This window comes from Rhinolophus hipposideros (genome assembly GCF_964194185.1).
Source record: "Rhinolophus hipposideros genome assembly, chromosome: 19".
NCBI classification, from domain to species: domain Eukaryota; kingdom Metazoa; phylum Chordata; class Mammalia; order Chiroptera; family Rhinolophidae; genus Rhinolophus; species Rhinolophus hipposideros.
In genome coordinates, this window is record NC_138065.1 from 7,832,783 (window position 1) to 7,850,751 (window position 17,969).

A 17,969-nucleotide genomic window follows, 5' to 3' on the forward strand; every position below is an offset into this window, starting at 1 on the left:
ACTAGAAGTTTCATTTTGCTAAAAGTTGGAATCATGTTTTCAGGCACATCAACCACTAATATTAGTCTTATTGCTTATAGATGCATTTATGAATCTATTACTTAAACACTAATAAAGGGCTACTCTTGAAGGGCATCAAAGCTCTTTCCCATTGTGTTTATTCACACAATCTTTAGTAGACACACACACACACACACAAAGCGAGTGACATGCTTGGCCAGAAGATCATCCGTCTCCTCATTTAATTGTTGCTGATTACATGTCTTTCTGCATGAATCAGGGACTTTATTTGAAGGTTATCTGAAGTTTGGAATGAATTATTGTACCACATGGATACAGTAAAATAAATATCCCACAACACATTTTCTCTCTTAACATTTCTGTTCTCCTTTCTGTGAAGAGCAAAGTATTTCATGTGTTCTGTGGCTAATAAAGTTTTCATGTTTGGCTTTTGCACAGAGAGGACTTGGAAGTGGAGCAGACTGGATCATAAACACAAAGATTGTTGACTATATGGGAGGGGGAAAAGAACATCAGTTCTATCCTTACTGCAGATTGCCCGAGTAGAAAATGGCCTTCCTGTTACTCTTTTGAACTCTATCCATCACTTTTCTTAATATTTTTAAAAAATGGATAGCAGAAAATGTGAAAGTCACTAAAAGACATCTTGACACCAAAAATTTGGAGTGACAATTCAAATTCTGGTGTCTGGCTTTATAATTTATTTTCTGGGGTAGAAATATACAAGTTTGGTTGCATTGGTTAGAAAACCCAAAGGGCTGTTTTTCAAGCCAATACATTGTCTATGTACTTAGAAGCCTAGCAAGCAGGATTTCGTTAATATCAACTCCACACTCAAGCCTGGTTTTATTTTTTGTTTTAATTTTTTGTTATATTTTATATATCAAATGCAGGCCTCATTAATAACACGATTAATCAAAATTAAATAACCTATAATCTAACATTTGGGTCGTTGGCTCATCTCTCTGTACCTGTACTAGAGCTTTCTAAAACTGAGATATTAGGCCATCTGTGTCTAAAAGCCAAAGGGAGGAATAAAAAGGGGAAAGAAAGAAAAGAAGGTGTCAGGACATGACGTGGAAAAGCACAGGGCACATCACTAGATACTAGAGCTTACATATTATCTGCAGTACATTGACCCTTGAACGATACTGGAGTTTGGGGCGCCAACCCCCCCGCCCACACACATACGTTGCAAATCGTGTATAAATTTTGATTTCCCCCAAAACTCAACTACTAATAACTCACTGTTTATTGGAAGCCTTACAGATCACATAGTCGATTAAGAAATATTTTAAATATGTACTATATACTCTAGTCTTACAATAAAGTAAGCTGGAAGGAAGAAAGTGTTAAGAAAATCCTAAGGAAGAGAAAATACATTTACAATACTGTAATTATCAATACCATAAGTATACATTGTCTGTTTACAAGATGAATCATGTCAGTAGCTACAATCAATATTGTCTTATATGATACAAAACACTGTAGATGTTATACGTGTTACTAACACTAGACATCAAAATGAAAAGATAATGTGAAAAAGAAATTTATATTTTTTTACAGGTATAACGATTCATGCATTGATAACAAAGAAGCAGCAGTGTGATTGCGTTCTGTTAGCCTAGTGTCTCGATACTATTGCTTCACGGTAGCCTAGCCTACACACTAATGAATGGTTATAAAAATTGTGTGGCATACATATTCGTAATGCAGTATTGGAAACATTGTTACATCTTTTTAAAAACCACCTACCTGTGATTGTAGTCTGATACGCAGTTTCTCCAGTTACGAGAGAGGCGTACCTTATGGTAATATAATTCTTTGACAGCAAAGTTATAAAACCGAAAACTAACACATGGTTAATTTTGTGTTAGCTGTCACTTACCTTATACCTATGTAAGGACAGGCTATCCACTCCCATACAAGTCCTGCTCATGATGGTTTGTGTTTTTTTTTGGTGTTTTTTTTTTTGCACAACGTTCTATACAGTGAATGCTTAGGCGACGATGATGATGACAAAAACATGTCATACAGTTCTTGCTGCACAATTATTCGATTTTCACATGAAGACACGCCACAGATGAGTTTATTAACTGTGCGGCATGAGTATTTACTGTTAGTTAAGTAGAAGTGGATCATTGTAAGAGTTCCTCCTCAGTGTCTTCATGAAGCACAGGCTGAGAAGTTGGAGGAAGAAGATGGGTTGGTCTCGCTGTCTCCGGGGTGACGGCGAAAAGTGGAGGGGGCGGGCGGGGAAGCCAGAGAGTCAGCTCCTCCCGGTGTAACTTTACAGAAATACACTGCAATTTCTGTCTGACTGTTGGCTTTTTCGTTTATCTACAACTGTTCCCAAACGGTACCACCATTTGCTTTAGTTTCAGTGCCCATGTCATTGAAGGGTCCGTGTCATAAAAAGTCAAATCAGCCTAAGTCATCGGAACCCTGCTACCAGATGGTCTCACGTCCACTTGTTTTTTGGCCCTGCTTCCTCTGTATCTTCTTCCTCACCGTCTGGCACTGGTTCCGAAGCACTCATTTCTATCAAGTCATCCTGTCAACTCCCCTGGTGTGAAATTCTCCAAGATCCGTCTTTGAAACCGTCCACCCCCAACCCTGTTCTGCTCTCGCCACACTCTCTTTCATGGTTTCCTTGATTGGCTCTGTCGTGAACCCTGTGCAGTCATGCACAGCATCTGGACACAGTTTTCTGCAGCAGGAATTCATTGTTTTGGGCGTGATGGCTTTCACAGCTTTTTCTGTAACAACGATGGCATCTTCAGTGGTGTCATCCTGCCAGGCTTTCATGATGCCCTCTCTGTTAGGGTTCTCTTGCATCATGTTGACAGTCCTTTCCGTAGATACCATTGGTGAGGAGCCTTACAGTCCCTTCTGCCCCCTGCTCTAGAGGCTGAAGAGGAGATGTTGTGTTTGGGGGCAAATAGACCATTAGCACACCTTCGGTGTTGAGCTCCTGGGGTGCTGGGTGGCCAGGACCATTGTCCGATAGCAAAAGAACTTCCAAAGACACTGCATGACTGGCCAGGTACTCTCTGGCTTCAGGGACGAGGAAATGAACCAATTAAGAAAAAGGGTCCTCGTGTTCTACGTGGGGCCTTCTTGTCGTACAACCCAAAGCCTGGCAGCTGGTGTTTATCTTCTCCCTTCACGGCTCGGGGGTTAGCAGCTTTATAGATGAGGGCAGGCCTGACGCTCAGCCTGACAGCATTTGCACAAAACGGTAGAGTCAGCCCATCTCTTCCTGCTGGACGTCCTGGTGCTCGATTCTCTTACTCACTAATAAGTGTCCTTTGTGTCATTTTGTTTTCCAGAATAGGGCACTTCCATCTGCATTAGAAACCTGGTCAGGCAGGTATCCTTTCTCCTCGGTGATTTGCTCTAGTGTCTGGAAACTCGTCTGTTCCCTCGTGGTGGACAGAAGCTGCCTCTCCTGTCATCTTGACATTTTTTTTAAGCCAAACCTCTTTCTAAAATTATCAAACTGTTCTTTGCTGCCATTAAATTCCCCCAGCTTCCCCTTCCTTTGGCTTTAAGTTGTCCTGTGATGATTTTGCTTTTCTCGAATCCTCTTAGTGTCTGTGGGTGTGTATGCCTTCCTTGTAGCAATCCTGCACCCACACAAGAGCTGCATTTCCAATAGAGATTAAAGGTATTTTTCAACAAGTGCAGTTTTCTCACCTGCTGGTGTAACGTCAGCAACCATGTCATGAATTTTCTTTTTGCCCAGCGGTCCTTAAACTGGCTTCATTTATCTTGAAATAGTGGGCAACTGCCGACCTCAATCTAATGGTGCATATCAAGCAATTCGGCTTTTTCTTATAATGTCATGACTTTTCTCTGCTTCTTGGGAGCACTTCCAATATCTCTAGTAGCACTTTATATGGGTCCCATGTTATTTAAGATTTACAGTACTGTACTAAACACATGAAAAATGCACAAGAACCATAAAAAATCAAGTTTTACTGCAACATATTGGAGAGAGGCTACTCTCACAGAGATGCTTCGTGTCACACAGTTTTAAGCAAATATTCACAATCTTGAGATCACTGCAATAGCAATAGGAGATGGCTACAAAATTATAGTAGTGTAGTATGGACTATAGTTAATTTGATGCAGTTATGATTTAATACTGCATGTTTACTTTTGGGTACATTTCTCTCAATTGCATATGCGGTCACCTATAGTCTGTAAGCATGTATGTAAGTTTCAATGAATTTTAACATTTTATAATAGATTTGTATGTACTTTAGGGTAGTGAATGATAAAGTAGACAGGTATCTACATATATTTTATGCATTCATGACATACCTAACTTTTTCATAATTTTTTTTCGATATTTCTAGGCTTACTTGGTTCATCTGCGAGTTTTTCAAATTATCGCAAATTTCAAAAACTTTTTCTAATATATTTTTTTAATTAAAATTTATTGGGGGTGACAGTGGTTGCTAAAATTACATAGGTTTCAAGTGTACAGTTCTATAATACATCATCTGTATATCACATTGTGTGCTCACCACCCAGAGTCAGTTCTCCTTCCATCACCATATATTTGAGCCCATTTACCCTCATCTACCCTTACCCTCTGCTAACCACTAAACTATTGTCTGTGTCTATGAGTTTTTGTTTCATTTGTTTGTCTTGTTCATTTGGTGCTCTCAGTTTATGTTTCCCAGTATTTTCATTGAAAAACAATTTGCGTTTTAAGTGGATCCATGAAGTTCAAACCCGTGTTGTTCAACAGTCAGCTGTTCTTTGGCTTTATAGTTGGTGGGGCGAGTTCTCCAAGAGAGAACTGCCATTATACTCCTCCTTGGAAAGATGGCTACAGAAACAGCATAGAGAAAGATGGGAGAAGTAAGATGCTATTAGAGAAGACAGGAAGAGAAATGAGATGAGAGGCCGGCAGTGATAGTGGTAATGGCAAGGATTGGAGGTTCTTAGGGATATTGAGAAGTAGACATTTTAAGAAGTCAAATCCACAGCGTTTGGTGACAAAAGTAGCCATTGGGGAGATGAAGAAGGAAAGAGGCCTGCAGTGACTGTAAAGTTTCTGCTTTGGGAGCCTTGGTGGTGGTGGTGGTGTCAGTTTGGAGGAAGAGCATTGGCGGGGCATGGAGGGGAGAGATCCGTGGTGTGTGCAGGTGGTGGGTGACACATTAGGTTGTGTCGACCTTGGGGCATTGTGATGGAAGTCCAGTAAGTGGCTGGGGATTACCTTGTAAGGGAACCTTTTCCTTTGTTAGGAAGATTAAAAACTAGGATTAGAGAAAGGAAATGAGTATCGAGTTGGTTAATTTTATTACCTTGTTCAGTTGTGCCTTCCACCATAGTAGGACCTTTATTTGATCCTACTATGGCGTGACCTGGTGTTGATTGTTTGCAAGTTTCAGTGGGCTTTTGTTTATCTGGATCTTACATGACCTCGAATAGTGACATAAGGTTTTTTTTTGTTTGTTTGGAATTAAAAAGAAGCTTTGGAGGCAATTAGAAGGTAATTTTATCTAGATCAAAATGGAACAGATCATTTCAGAAAGGGAGCTAAAGTCAGCATTCTTACTGTTTCCAGAAATAGGGAAAATATTCAATTGCCTAGCAGTCTCTTGCACAGTTTGAGACTAATAAAAGGCTCTGTTTCCAAGTATATAGGATAGCTTTACCCTTCTTCCTTTATCACAATTTAATGTAGATATGAGAAACCTAGAAAAATAAGGTAGTGAAATGGAATGGAGAAATCTTAAAGGTGGATAGTGAGTCATTTCTTTTTAGATGAACTCCAAAACAGATGTATCTCTTCAGCATGTTTCTCAAGCATACCTGCCAGGCATAGTGGATACAGGAGTGGTTAGTATTAACAGAGCTTGACAGGAAATCTAAAATACAAAAAAAAAAAAAAAAAGTTTTCATTAAGTTTTTTCAAGTATTCTCAAATGTAACCAATCCTAGGTTTTGTTTTTACCTAAAATTTTTAAAAAATCTTTTTGATGCCTGGTCAGACTTATCATCAGAAAGTAAGTTTTCCCAGCTATCCTCGTTTTCCTGGTTATGGTCCCAGGATCAGGTCCCACCCCAGAGCATCTGCTCTGCAGAAAAGCAGAGGCTTTGATTCACTTAGTCACTCCAATCACATTTAATTGCCTACTGTGTTCAAGACTGGATAGATGAAGGCTCCGTAACAGCTATCAGATAAATATACCATAAACCAACGCTATCTTTATCCTACCTCTCATTCTCCATCCTTAATTGTTATCTTACATTAATGCTACACATTTTCTGTTTAAGATGTACTGAAGACCAGGTTATTTTCCAGAGCAGTATTTCCCTTAGAGATGAGAAATGAATCCTCGGTCTCATAAATGTAATCTAGGGTCCATCTAGCATAAAGTTAACTGTCTTGATTTTTATTAAGATAGAATTAGCCAAAACAATAATTTCCCCTTACGCTGATTTGGTGCCGTCTACATTTGACATTAAAGTTCTGGCATTTAATTCTCCATCTTGATCTTGAACTAAAGGTCCTGAGAACTAGAATGGGGATAAGCCTTGCCACTCACGCATGTTATGGAGAAGACTTATTTCTGCCAAAACAGTTACAGTTATTAAATTCCTCTATGATCATTCATTTTGTTTCATAATTCTGTATTAAGATTCAGCACACAGTGAGACCACATAATCAAACAGAAAAGAATCTGGGCATCATGTTCACATAGATGTGGATTTAAATTCAGGCTCTTCTGGTTACTAGCTAGGAGACTTTGGATGAGGTATACAATCTGTATGAGCCTCAGTTTCCTCTTCTGTAAAACACACAGGATGTTACCTGTTTCATGGCATATTATGTAAGGACATAAAGGGAAAAGAAAGAATAAGGCTGATAAAGTTTCTGGCATATAAAATACTCAATAAGTAGTAATGTTATTAAAAAACAACATCATCCTGATTACCTCTGCCTGCTCTCCACCAGCTCTGACTGACTCCAGTGGAACTGCTCTGGTGGCCGAGGGCCTACCCGGGACAAGGCACTGTGCTGAGCATTTTACATATGCTAAGTCATTAACTGAATCCCTTTCTTTCATATTCCCAGTGCAACTAACCGTCTGACTTAGTGTTCTTGTCTTTGTTTTCTTTCCATAGGAAAATGGGCCTTACTATACATCTTATCCCCCATCACCAGATTTGTGACCTGCCGTCTTTGAGCACTACTGGTTTCCAAGGACGCCTCTTTCTCCACGAATCACTCCCTACTGAAGCGATCTTCATTTTTGCTGTACAGATACAGAGAGCCTTTTGTCCCCACCTCTCTGGTATTTTTTTATTGACTGTATATTTTCTGGCACATAAACAATCCGAAAATGGTAGGCCATTCTGAACTGCACTCTTATTTTAAATTTGTATATTTGTATCAAATGAAAATGTGGATTTTTAGAGGATTGTTAATAGAAATCGGGGAGCAACTTTTGAGTGTTTTCAGTTTCCTGGAAGGACGCTGGATTCCCTATTAGACAAGCCACCAATATTGTTCCCATCATCTCTTTAACATTGCACGCTTCCTTTGTGTACTTCAGTATTTCTCAAAATATATAGAACCAATGTATGCTGACCGGATGCATTATTTGCTTCAGATCCTGGCATTACATTTTATACAGATAATTTGGTTATGATAACAGAATTGCCTGGGACCAAGAATGTGGAAATGTATCTGATCAAAAACATCAAAATCATTAGCAAAATACAGGTCTTAGAATGTTACTGCACCAGTTAAGACAAAGATGTAAGAACTAAAGTTCCTGGGAGCATAGGATATGTTAAGATTGTTCTAGTCTCAACAGTGGGGAAAAATAAGAAGATGGTGCCTGCAGCCTTTTTCCTATAATCATGGGTGATGCGGTCTCCTTATCCCAAAGGGCTGTGCAGGTTAGTTCTCTGAAATGAAGGGTGTCTCCTGAGCCTCCATCAGTGAGCCCTCTGAGGCTGTGCTATCTTCCCAGAACCATCAGTGATTTTGTTTGGCTCTCAGTGCCAGTCCCTCTAGCGGTGTCTCTTGAGTTGCCTAGTCAGTATGGAAGGAGTGTGTTGCAGTGCACCCAGTTCCAGACCACTTTTGTCACTCAGGCTCGATTTGTGCCTTAGCTTGCTTGTGAATAAAAATTAGAAGTCTGTTACCTACCTCACAGAGGTATCATGAGGATAACTTTTAGAAATGGCTTTTGATGTCTTTGGATGCAAAAAATGCTAGGGGAGTTGGCATGGTGCAGTGTCTTCAATTAGTTTTTAAATGATAGTAAATAGACTGGAGGGAGGGCTGCAAACCACTCCTCTTGTCCTTGGCACCTTTTTGAGTGATTTTCCTCTTCTTGGGACAAGAGTTGCTAGTTTAAAATCCCAACCCTGAGGACCTCCTTCCCTCTTTGTCCAAAATTCTTGCGACCTACTCCTCCCCCTGTGCTACACTTTAACAAAAGGCATCTGTTAGCCATTTTAAACATTTCTTCTTGAGTTAAGATCAAACCATTATCATTTCCATCTGGGTGTCTTCATACTCCTTTGGATTCCTGCATCCCATCCCACCCCCCCATCTCCCTCACCCCATCGTGTACATTGGCATTTTGGACAAGAAAAGGTAGAACTCTCTATTCTGAAGCACTCGGGATTGGTGCTTCTAAGGTCCCAAATGCTCACATTACTTCTTCAGTGGACGTAAAACACACATACTTCTCTTTCTTGATGATAGACAGATCCCCCTATTATTGTGGTAAGCCCATCTTATATTTTCCCATAGAAACAAGAAGGGGCTTTACCTTTCTTAGATAAGCTCTCATCTTTTGCATGTAATGGGCACGTTTGCTTTCTGTGGGAAATCAAAAACCCTTGTTCCTTAGACGTACTTATTTGTTAAGGATTTCCTGTTACGTTCCCTAGATCATCTGGTCCAGACAGCCAATCAGATGTCTGGTATTAAGCTTCCTCTCAAATAGGAATCCATTAACCCCTTGAGCCTTAAAAATCTGAAAAATTAGCTTCATCTTCTCTTGTCAATTGTGTAGATCATGTTTGAGGCATCTTTTCACTAGAATCAGTGTTAAAAAAAAAATATGCCAACTTTTCTTTGTCCAAGCTGGACTTGGCTACCTCAGATTGGTGTCTGGCCTGAATCATTTCCTCTATAGATAACCAAGGCTGCAAGTTACTTTGCCATTTGGAAGGAAGCAAATTTATATGTACAATTTCTTAAAGGCAATAATTTTGAAAGGATGTCCCTTTGCTGTATGTGTACCAGCATATTAATATTTAGTGACACAAGCAAGATTCTGCATATACTGAGATTCTAGTTCAGTAGGTGTCCTAGGGTACAAAGGTGGCATAGGGACTACATACATATCTACTGCATCTCATAATTTAATAGAGACTGAAGATAAGGGCTGCTCTTGTCATTGAAACTGAATTTGGTACAGGACCAAGTTCATGCTTTTATAGCTGTCTAAAGTGTTACATACATAAGTTGTTTCTCAACATACTAAATCCAAGGAGTGGAGCATGGTGACCATGATATTCAATTGATTAAAGTTTAGTACACATCTGCCTTTGTCAAGGATAGCCTAGGAAACACATGCTATTTTCAAGGATGCATTAGAGAATGAAAGGGTGCTGGGTGGAAATGACCACTAGCATCTGATGTTAATTAGAAGCACTACCAAGACCTTATTCAATTAAACTTTGTTCATGCCAAATGCTAGTTGAACGAGGCAGAAACAACTTAAAAATATTAAGTTAATTCACTATTTCGTGCAAGGCATAATGTGATTTTTAAAACAAGTACGTTTCCTGCTTCAACATATATTTGGATTCTTAACTCATCTACATCCAAGTTTCTTGATGGCAAAAATAACCTCTTGAAAAAAGCTCAGTCTCTATTAGACTCTTAAGGTTTAGAGGCCAAAAAAGTAGATAGTTTAAAAGATTTTTTTATATATATATATTGCATTTCATTGGCTGGTGCTCTGTTATATTTATTTTTTTAAGGAATCCAAATATAGTAGTTTGAGAGTAATCAACAGGATTTTCAGAGTATTTTTGGTAGGAAAAATGGATGTAGATTTCTTTTATCAAATATCTGAAGTGTAAATGGATTAAAATATTTCCTATTTCTAAAGAGGGATGAGAATGATCCCTTTAGTAAAAAGAAAAAAACAGTTAGCCTATTTCTACCTGTTTTCTATTTGTTTACATGTTATTTAATGAATTTAAACTGTAGGTCGTGGTTTAATCTTTTCTTTGCAACGGTTAAGAAGAGATAAAATGTAGTTTCAGTAGAAACCAAAAGCCACTTTTTGTATTTCCCTTGATATATTGTGCATATATGTATATAGAGTTTAAATCGCTTAATATAGAACATAAATGATTAGAATTTGGAGTACTGGAAAGAGAAGAATTGTGTGATTCTAGGAATAGTGGATTGATTGTGTTAAGGATCAAAAGGACTACAAGGTAGCATGTCAACCTCTAAAATTGGAGTTAGCTGGTGAATTTCAGATTATGGTTCTCTTAAATTGTGGTCATAATAATTAACAGGCACTGGAGTGTTTTAGCCGTACTAGCATTGATATACCTTATGGTATATGATCGACTCTTTGTTTGCGATTGCCTGAGACCATGAAGAATGAAGAAAGGTTCTTCCTGTAACCTAGGTCATATCAAAAACCCAGAGATTATAAGGATTGCCTAGTAGGGAAGCCTAAGCAGTCATACATACATATGCATGCGTACATACACACACACACACACACACACACACACACACACGCATGCATGCATGCACACACTATGTTTTGCTTTCCATTCTCTGAATGTGATTTCTATGGCCTACATGCGGAGAAAATAGAACATAGTTCAACCTTTGATTCTACCAAAACAGCCCTTTAATATATGGTACCAAGGTCATTTTAGATATTAGTGGATCTCTTGGATATTAGTTGCTAACTATGTTTTGTATGCTTCCAAGAACAGTATCTTTAAATCTTAAGTACAGTACACCTTAAATGTATAGGGCCACTGATTTCAAGAAGAAAGGGTAGATATCCTCTAGGTTAATTACACTAACAAAATCATAACTGCTGAATGTGATCTAATGTTTTTGCTTAACAGTTAAAACTAATACCTTTTAGGTACACACACACATTTTTTTGTAATGTTTCATTAGTGGAAGCACACAGTCAAAATCTGAACCAGGACTTTGTCAGAACAGACAAAATATTTAAATAAGAGCTTACTAGATGTAAGTGATTTCAGTTGTTCTTGGGCAAAGGAAACCGAAAAATGTTTTGATCAACATGATCTTAAGATTTATTTATTCAAAATTCCGAGAGCTTTTATGAATATCTCACATTTGAAAATATACGTTAGTCTTTCTGAACTGAAAGATCCCTTTTTGAAGAGCGTCCCACTCTGTACAAAGACAGCCTTTGAAGAACCAATAGTAAAATGGCCATGTGTGTATGAAATCCTAAGGGAGGATGGTCGTTTTTGGCCATTTATGCCTGGCATTTCTCTAGCCACCAAAGTTAACCTACAGAGTAGTAAAAAAGTTCAGTGACTTTTACTGTCAATCTTCTCTATGAAGATGTAGACTAGTGCTTCTCAAAGTTGAATATGTCAGCTGGGAATATGTTACAATGCAGATTCCGACATAGTAGGTCTGGGGTGCGGCCTGGGATGGTCAGTTTCCAACAAGCTCTTGGATGAAATCAATACTCCTGGTCCCAAGACCACACGTAGAGTACAAGAGCCTAGATTGTATTTAGGTTCCGTGTTTTCCATTTCAGAAAAAGGAGACAGATCTATCATTGTACTTCCTTCTGTGGCCTGGACATTCGTCATCTCATTTAATCCTCCTGCAAATCCTGTGAGGTCGGTGGTGATGGAGAGAGGTTGAGTGACCTGCCGAAGCCCCACACACGCAGTGTATAGTATAGGGCAGTGTTTCTCAGACTTCCATAATGCACATCCCCTTTCAATAAGGAAAAATTTTCTTAGCTCCTCCGTTCTTACTTTATTTATTATAATGTTATCTAAGCATGTATAAACATAAAGCCATGTATAAATGCCTTCTGCTTGTAGCTTTTGCTTATACAAAACCCCAAGTTGACAGTTCAGACACAAGCAAAACTATAAAACTAATAAAACATTAAATGACATTAATTAAATATGATGGATGATGGATGATATTTTGCTGTCACTTATAATGTGATTATGGAACTGAGTGCTTTAGTACAAGTTCTTTTGAGTTCAGCACGCACGTACCACCATGGTGACTCAATTCTCCCACTACTTTCCTCTGTTCAGACTGTGACTTTCATTTGTTTAGCACAGAGTGATGTTATTTGGTCTTCATCTAGCTTCAGTGCATCACTTTCCTATGAAGTCAGCCTCTGTTCTCCATAAGCCTTCACCAAGTAAAGCAGAATCCAGCTCTCACATGCAAGTAAATACAAATGCGGACCTAGCCACTGAAATGTTCTGTTAATACTTGGTTTTAAGGCAGTTATCCAGATAATTCAGAACATGAATATTAATTATTTAAAAAATTTTTACTAACATGAAAAATGTCTAATTCTCATAATAAACTCATAGATTCCCCTCTCCCCAAACATACACACACACACATACACACTCGCCTACTCTGTCCATCCATTGATCCTTCCCTCTCTCCCCACCTCCCTCTCTCCCTCTCTATCTCACCACAGGAATTTTTAATGGTAGTAGCATTGGTGCTTTGGCTTCTGACACACCTGGGTTCAGACCTTGGACATGTCTCAACCTTTTCTGAAACTCAGTGTTTTCATATGTTAAGCAGGAATAATAATACTCATTGAATAATTAAGAGAAATAAATGCAATAAATAATGTTCATAAAGTATGCATAGTGTTTATACATAAAAGCCACCATTGCTTTGATTGGAAATAACGAACATTTGAAGACTGTGTGCCTTTGACATTGCTAAGCTCCTTAGAGACCATATCTTATATATTGAGCCTTAGAATCAAGATTCAAATCCAAGTCTGACTCCAAAGCTCATGCTCATGAAAAGGAATTTCATATAGACTGTCATTGTACATTGCTTATAAGTTTTCTGATCTTAAATTATATTTCTCAGAATTATTTGTTACAAAATTAATGTTTCTCTGGAAGAGGAATGGCTGAGGTTTCTTTTAACAATTGTGTGATGTGCTAATAATCAGACTGACACAAAATAAATATAAATTTAATTTAAAGGTTGTCATGCTAGCTTGGGGTCCAGTAAAGGGATATTAGGGCTACTAGACTCAGCTTGTACGTTGTCTTGAATATTTACGATCTGTAACTAACGATAACACAAGTTTCTCCCTGAATCTTGGTATAGCTTTTTTTGCAGAAAAGGAATATCCCCCCTCCTAGTATTATCCTGGTATTCCTGGGCAGTTTTGAGAAATAATATGCAAACATCTTAATTTTAACCTGTGAAACATATTTGAAAAAACTGAATTCTTTGTTTTAACTACATTTGCATAGTTGCTTGACTCTGAATTCCCTCTGATACCTTCTAAAGAAGGTTTGTTGTTCTTTTTTAAAAAAATTCTTTATCATTTATTCTTTATCATTTATTTTTTTAAGTTGCACTTGCTCAGCCAAGTTCCAAGGGAGGATCAGAGTTCAGGAATTAGCAGCAGAGGGTGTCAGTCATCCTTCAGGGACTGTGAAAATATTTGGCATGCGAGGTCAATGTGAATTCAGAGTGAAAGGTTTCAGGGGTTTTTTTTTTATACCCAGCTATTCATTCACTGCCCCACCTCTTAAATAAAAATTTCTCCTTTCAGCCACGCTGAACAAGAAGGCAGCACCTAAAACCACCTTCCTGGAAACTGAATGACACAGGGAAGACGCTGATGTTAATACGATGAACTCCCCCCGCCTGAAAGCTGCACAGACTTTGGCAGTGCTGTGCTGTGTGCCCAGAGTGTGCCAGGGTAGGCGCTGGGTGGGAATCCCGGAGGTTCCTGCAGGAGAAGCTAAATTCTTACCCATGAGCTCATTTTTCTGACCATTACTTTCATTGCACAGAAATTTTCTCCTTATCAGTGAGGAGAGCACAGTGTAAAGAAAGTCCACACTTCTTCCGCTCCTTTGGTAAGTAGTCACTGAGGATCTGTGTACAGTGGTTAGTTAAAGGGATGCTAGCTGCCGTAACAAATAAACTGAAAAGGCAAAATGGCTTCAACGCCACGGAAACTGATTCCTCACATGAAGTCTAAACAGAAGCCACTGATGAGCCAGAAGCTCATCTCCAAGCCCTGATTCAGAGACCTAAGTGCCTTCAGTTTCGTGGCTCCACCATCTTGTGGCTTCGGAAGGATGTGTGCTTTTCTGCTTTAAGCTGGCAAATGGGGAGAGAGCATGGAGGACTGCACACAGTTTTTATGCCAGTGTGACTACCACATGATTGGTGCACATGCCACTCCCACTGATTCCACTATTTGGAACTCAACCATCGGATGCCCCTAACTACAAGGCTGGGAGGCCAGGGTATGTGGTCTAACCGCGGGCCCAGGAAGGGAAGGATGGGAATTTGGTGCCCAGCTTTCTGGAATGAACCAGGCAGTCTACCAGGTGCTGGAAACAAAATTATAAAAGACAGTTTCCAGCAAAGTAGAAAGAAATGACTGTATAATGAAAGAAATGTTCCACAAGAGATAACATCAAACGTCAGAGGGGCATTGGCATGAGCACAGCATTGCCAGGAGCAAAACCCCAGGGGTGAGCCTGGGACATGCCTGTAAACTGGAGCCACTGGTCTCCAGAAACCCTCTCAGTGGATGTGCACGTGCTCTAAAGCAGGGAGCACAGAGGATATCTAAGTGCCCTTGACTTGTGATACCTTACTACGTAAAGTCAAGTCTGTGGATCAAGAGTACTGACCAGCTAGAAATGCAGGCTCCCAGGACCCACCCCAGAACCACAGACTCAGCCTGCGTTTTATCAAGGTCCCTCCCACCTGACTGGCATCCATAAGGCTTGAGAGTCACTGCTGTAATCCTGGAGCTGACAATGACAAGTGCGATGCGAGCCAGATTGCACAATCTTTCTGTCCCTTCACTTCTTCGTCTGCAAAATCGGGAAGGCGGGGTATTGGATATCGGGGTATCTCTCTAGAGATAATGTACACAAAAGGTAAATAACATCTGGCGCTTGGTAAGCACTGGCTATTGTCACATGCTAAGTATTTACTTTTAAAACTAGGAAAATACAGCCTTTTAAACTGTAACTATGTGAACTCGTCCTCTTTCAGCCCTTATTTATGTCACATGAAGGACTTTCAGCCCTTTGAAATGGTGGGTTTTTTATTCAAATGGCTGAAGTCTCTGTTCCTTAGAAATGAGTAAGCACAGCAGAATAAACTTCACCAAAGCCAATGAATGGTGTTTGTCCTAGTAAGACCCAATATAGACAGCAGCCATCGTGTCAATCAGGGAATTATCAAGTTATGAACATAAAAGTATACACGGAAACAATCCTCTGATTTGCTGAACCCTGAGAGACACTAACTACTCAGGGGACTTCAGTTATAGCATATGGTAACCCTATATTAAATGAAATAGCCGAAACGAGATAGTTTAGATCAAATGATTTTTGTCCAACCAGAAAATAACCTGGTCTTCCACCTTTGGGGAGGTGTGTTTTAGTGCTATCATCTCTGCCTCATTCAGTGAGTATAATATATGCACATTAAAGTTACTTTTTGGTTTACGTAAAGGTTTATGTGAATCATTCGGTGCCTCCTACTTGTCCTTTTCACACTGTTTCTCTTCGTCCTATGTGGTTGGTATAGAAAGTTCTCAGAGGTGCGTCTGACTCTGTCCTGTCCTACGATGCAATCCAGGGCTTCAGAGTATCTTTAAGGCAGTTGAGTTGTTAGTATCAGCTTACTTGCCTTTTGCCTCTTTCTCTTAAATTGTAATTTTAGATTTCCAGTTGAATGAAGATGTCCCGGGTGGTTTACTTCAGGCTCATCCAATTCTTTCAAATTGGGAAAGAAATTGAAAGGCCTTATTCTTGTGGCCTTCCTTCAAGGAAAGGGGCAAATCCAGCATCCTTCGCATCTGAGTTCGAGGAAGAAGAAGGCACAGACTGGAGCCTGAATTGTTCAGTTATACCATCGGCTGGTTAGAATCGTGAATCAGCGGGAGCTTTTCCAACTGAGGGAACGCTTTTCTATTTCCATCTAAGTCAAACTTTGTATACTCACCTATGCGTCAGACCCTGCTTCCCAATCTGCAGAGAAGTCAGCTGAGTGTCAGACGGTGAAGCCCAGACATGCCTCACAGGTGTTTTCTTTGGATCGCAGTTTAGTACAAGACCGGAAGTCAGGGGTGCTGACAGTTTCCTGCTGAATCCATCTGGGTGGTATGGAAAAAGGCATCCTAGCAAATGCAGTTTGAAGCCTCACATAAGCCCCATGAGAGTTACACACAAGTGGGAAAAGGCAAGAATCCCATTTTTGAGTTCACAATAGTAGACTGGCACAGTGTAATGTAAGACAACTCTGCATCTCGGGTTTACTTGTTTTGTTTTTATGCTTCTAAGAATTTATCATGACTTGTACCCAAATCAAATTACCATCCTACATTATGTTCTTTTCAATATAAACACTCCTGACATATGCCTATTTCTATTCTTAATCTTGCGGAGTATAATTCTCTTTGCGGGTATTCATTTTGATTTTCCATTTGCGTAGCGGCTTTGTTGAGATTTCAGTTACATGTCATAAAAATCCATCCAGTGTTTGTAGTATACACACAGAGTTGTACAACCATCACCACTGTCTACTTTTAGGACCTTTCAACAGGAAACACCATTCCCAGTAACAGTCACTCCCCTTCCCGCCTCTCCTCCCTCCCTCCTCTGTTTGGGTTTCCCTGCAGTGTGTCTTCCCTCGAAGACACTTCTCCACCTTGCACTCACTGGTAAAACAGTGTGTCAATAAGTATTTATTGACTAAGTTAATACCCACATAAGCCACTAGCCATGGGTGGCAGCTGAGAGTAATTCAGAGGGCAGTGGAAAGGTGTCAAAAGCATGGCTTCGTATCCTGACAGATGCTCACTGGCAGTGCTGCTCTGGGTTCAGAACCTCTTAGCCTCCTATGCTTCCATTTTTCACATTGATAAAACATGGGCAGCAATATTTACTTCACAGGATGGCTGCGAACATCACTCGAGAAAATAAGGCCGCAGCACGTGGCATGGTGCCCAGCCCAAACTGGGACAGGAATGAATACCTGTTCATCAGGAACAACAAACCCTGAGGCATTTTCCGTGGTCACCAACCTAGGGCTTCCGAGTAGCTGCAGAGTACTTTCCTGTGCCCCCATCTCCCCAACTGCCTTCCTGCAAAAAAGAGAATTCTGGAGTATAATTTCTAACTACTTCCTTTCCCTTCCATCACAGCTGCCTCTCCTGTCCCTGCGCCGTAGCCGTTTCTTCTCACTTTGATGTTGATTCTCCCTGCAGGGCCCACACTTGGTGCAAAAGCCAGTGCTGTCCACCAGCTGTCAAGAACTGACTTTCTAGGGCAGATTACCAACCCCTCGTCCCAACTGCAGCAGCGTTTATCACGCCTTCCCTTCACCAAAGGTGCAGAAACCCTCTCCAGGAGGAGAAGCTGCCTCATTTAGGCAACAGGCAGCCTGGGGCTGATGGCTAGGCCTTTCAGGAACTCGGGGACATATTTAACTGTCTTTTTCTCTCCTGTAGCTGTCACCTCCCCTGTCCCAGTTGCCTTAGCAGATGTGCCATGCAGACATCTTATGAAAATGTTTCCTACGAAATAGTAATGAAGCAATAGCAACTATTGTACAGGATACTGGGCATTGTGAAGATAGTATCTCTATTCCTTACGAT

General features: G+C 40.0%; 1 protein-coding gene across 4 annotated transcripts in view; it reads left to right on the plus strand.

The window, feature by feature from the left end:
- GDAP2 (ganglioside induced differentiation associated protein 2) overlaps positions 1 to 16,728 on the plus strand; it is a 77,833-nt gene extending 61,105 nt beyond the window's left edge. For 3 of the 4 annotated variants that reach the window (XM_081026604.1, XM_081026603.1, XM_081026605.1), the window contains one exon: positions 7,174 to 7,640. In XM_081026604.1, coding sequence (XP_080882730.1) covers positions 7,174 to 7,221 — 48 coding nt within the window. In that variant the 3' untranslated portion in view covers positions 7,222 to 7,640. Of the gene's footprint in view, positions 1 to 7,173; positions 7,641 to 13,889 lie in introns of those variants that run through there. The other variant, XR_013991779.1, reaches the window with a different exon arrangement.
- Positions 16,729 to 17,969: the final 1,241 nt, after the last annotated feature.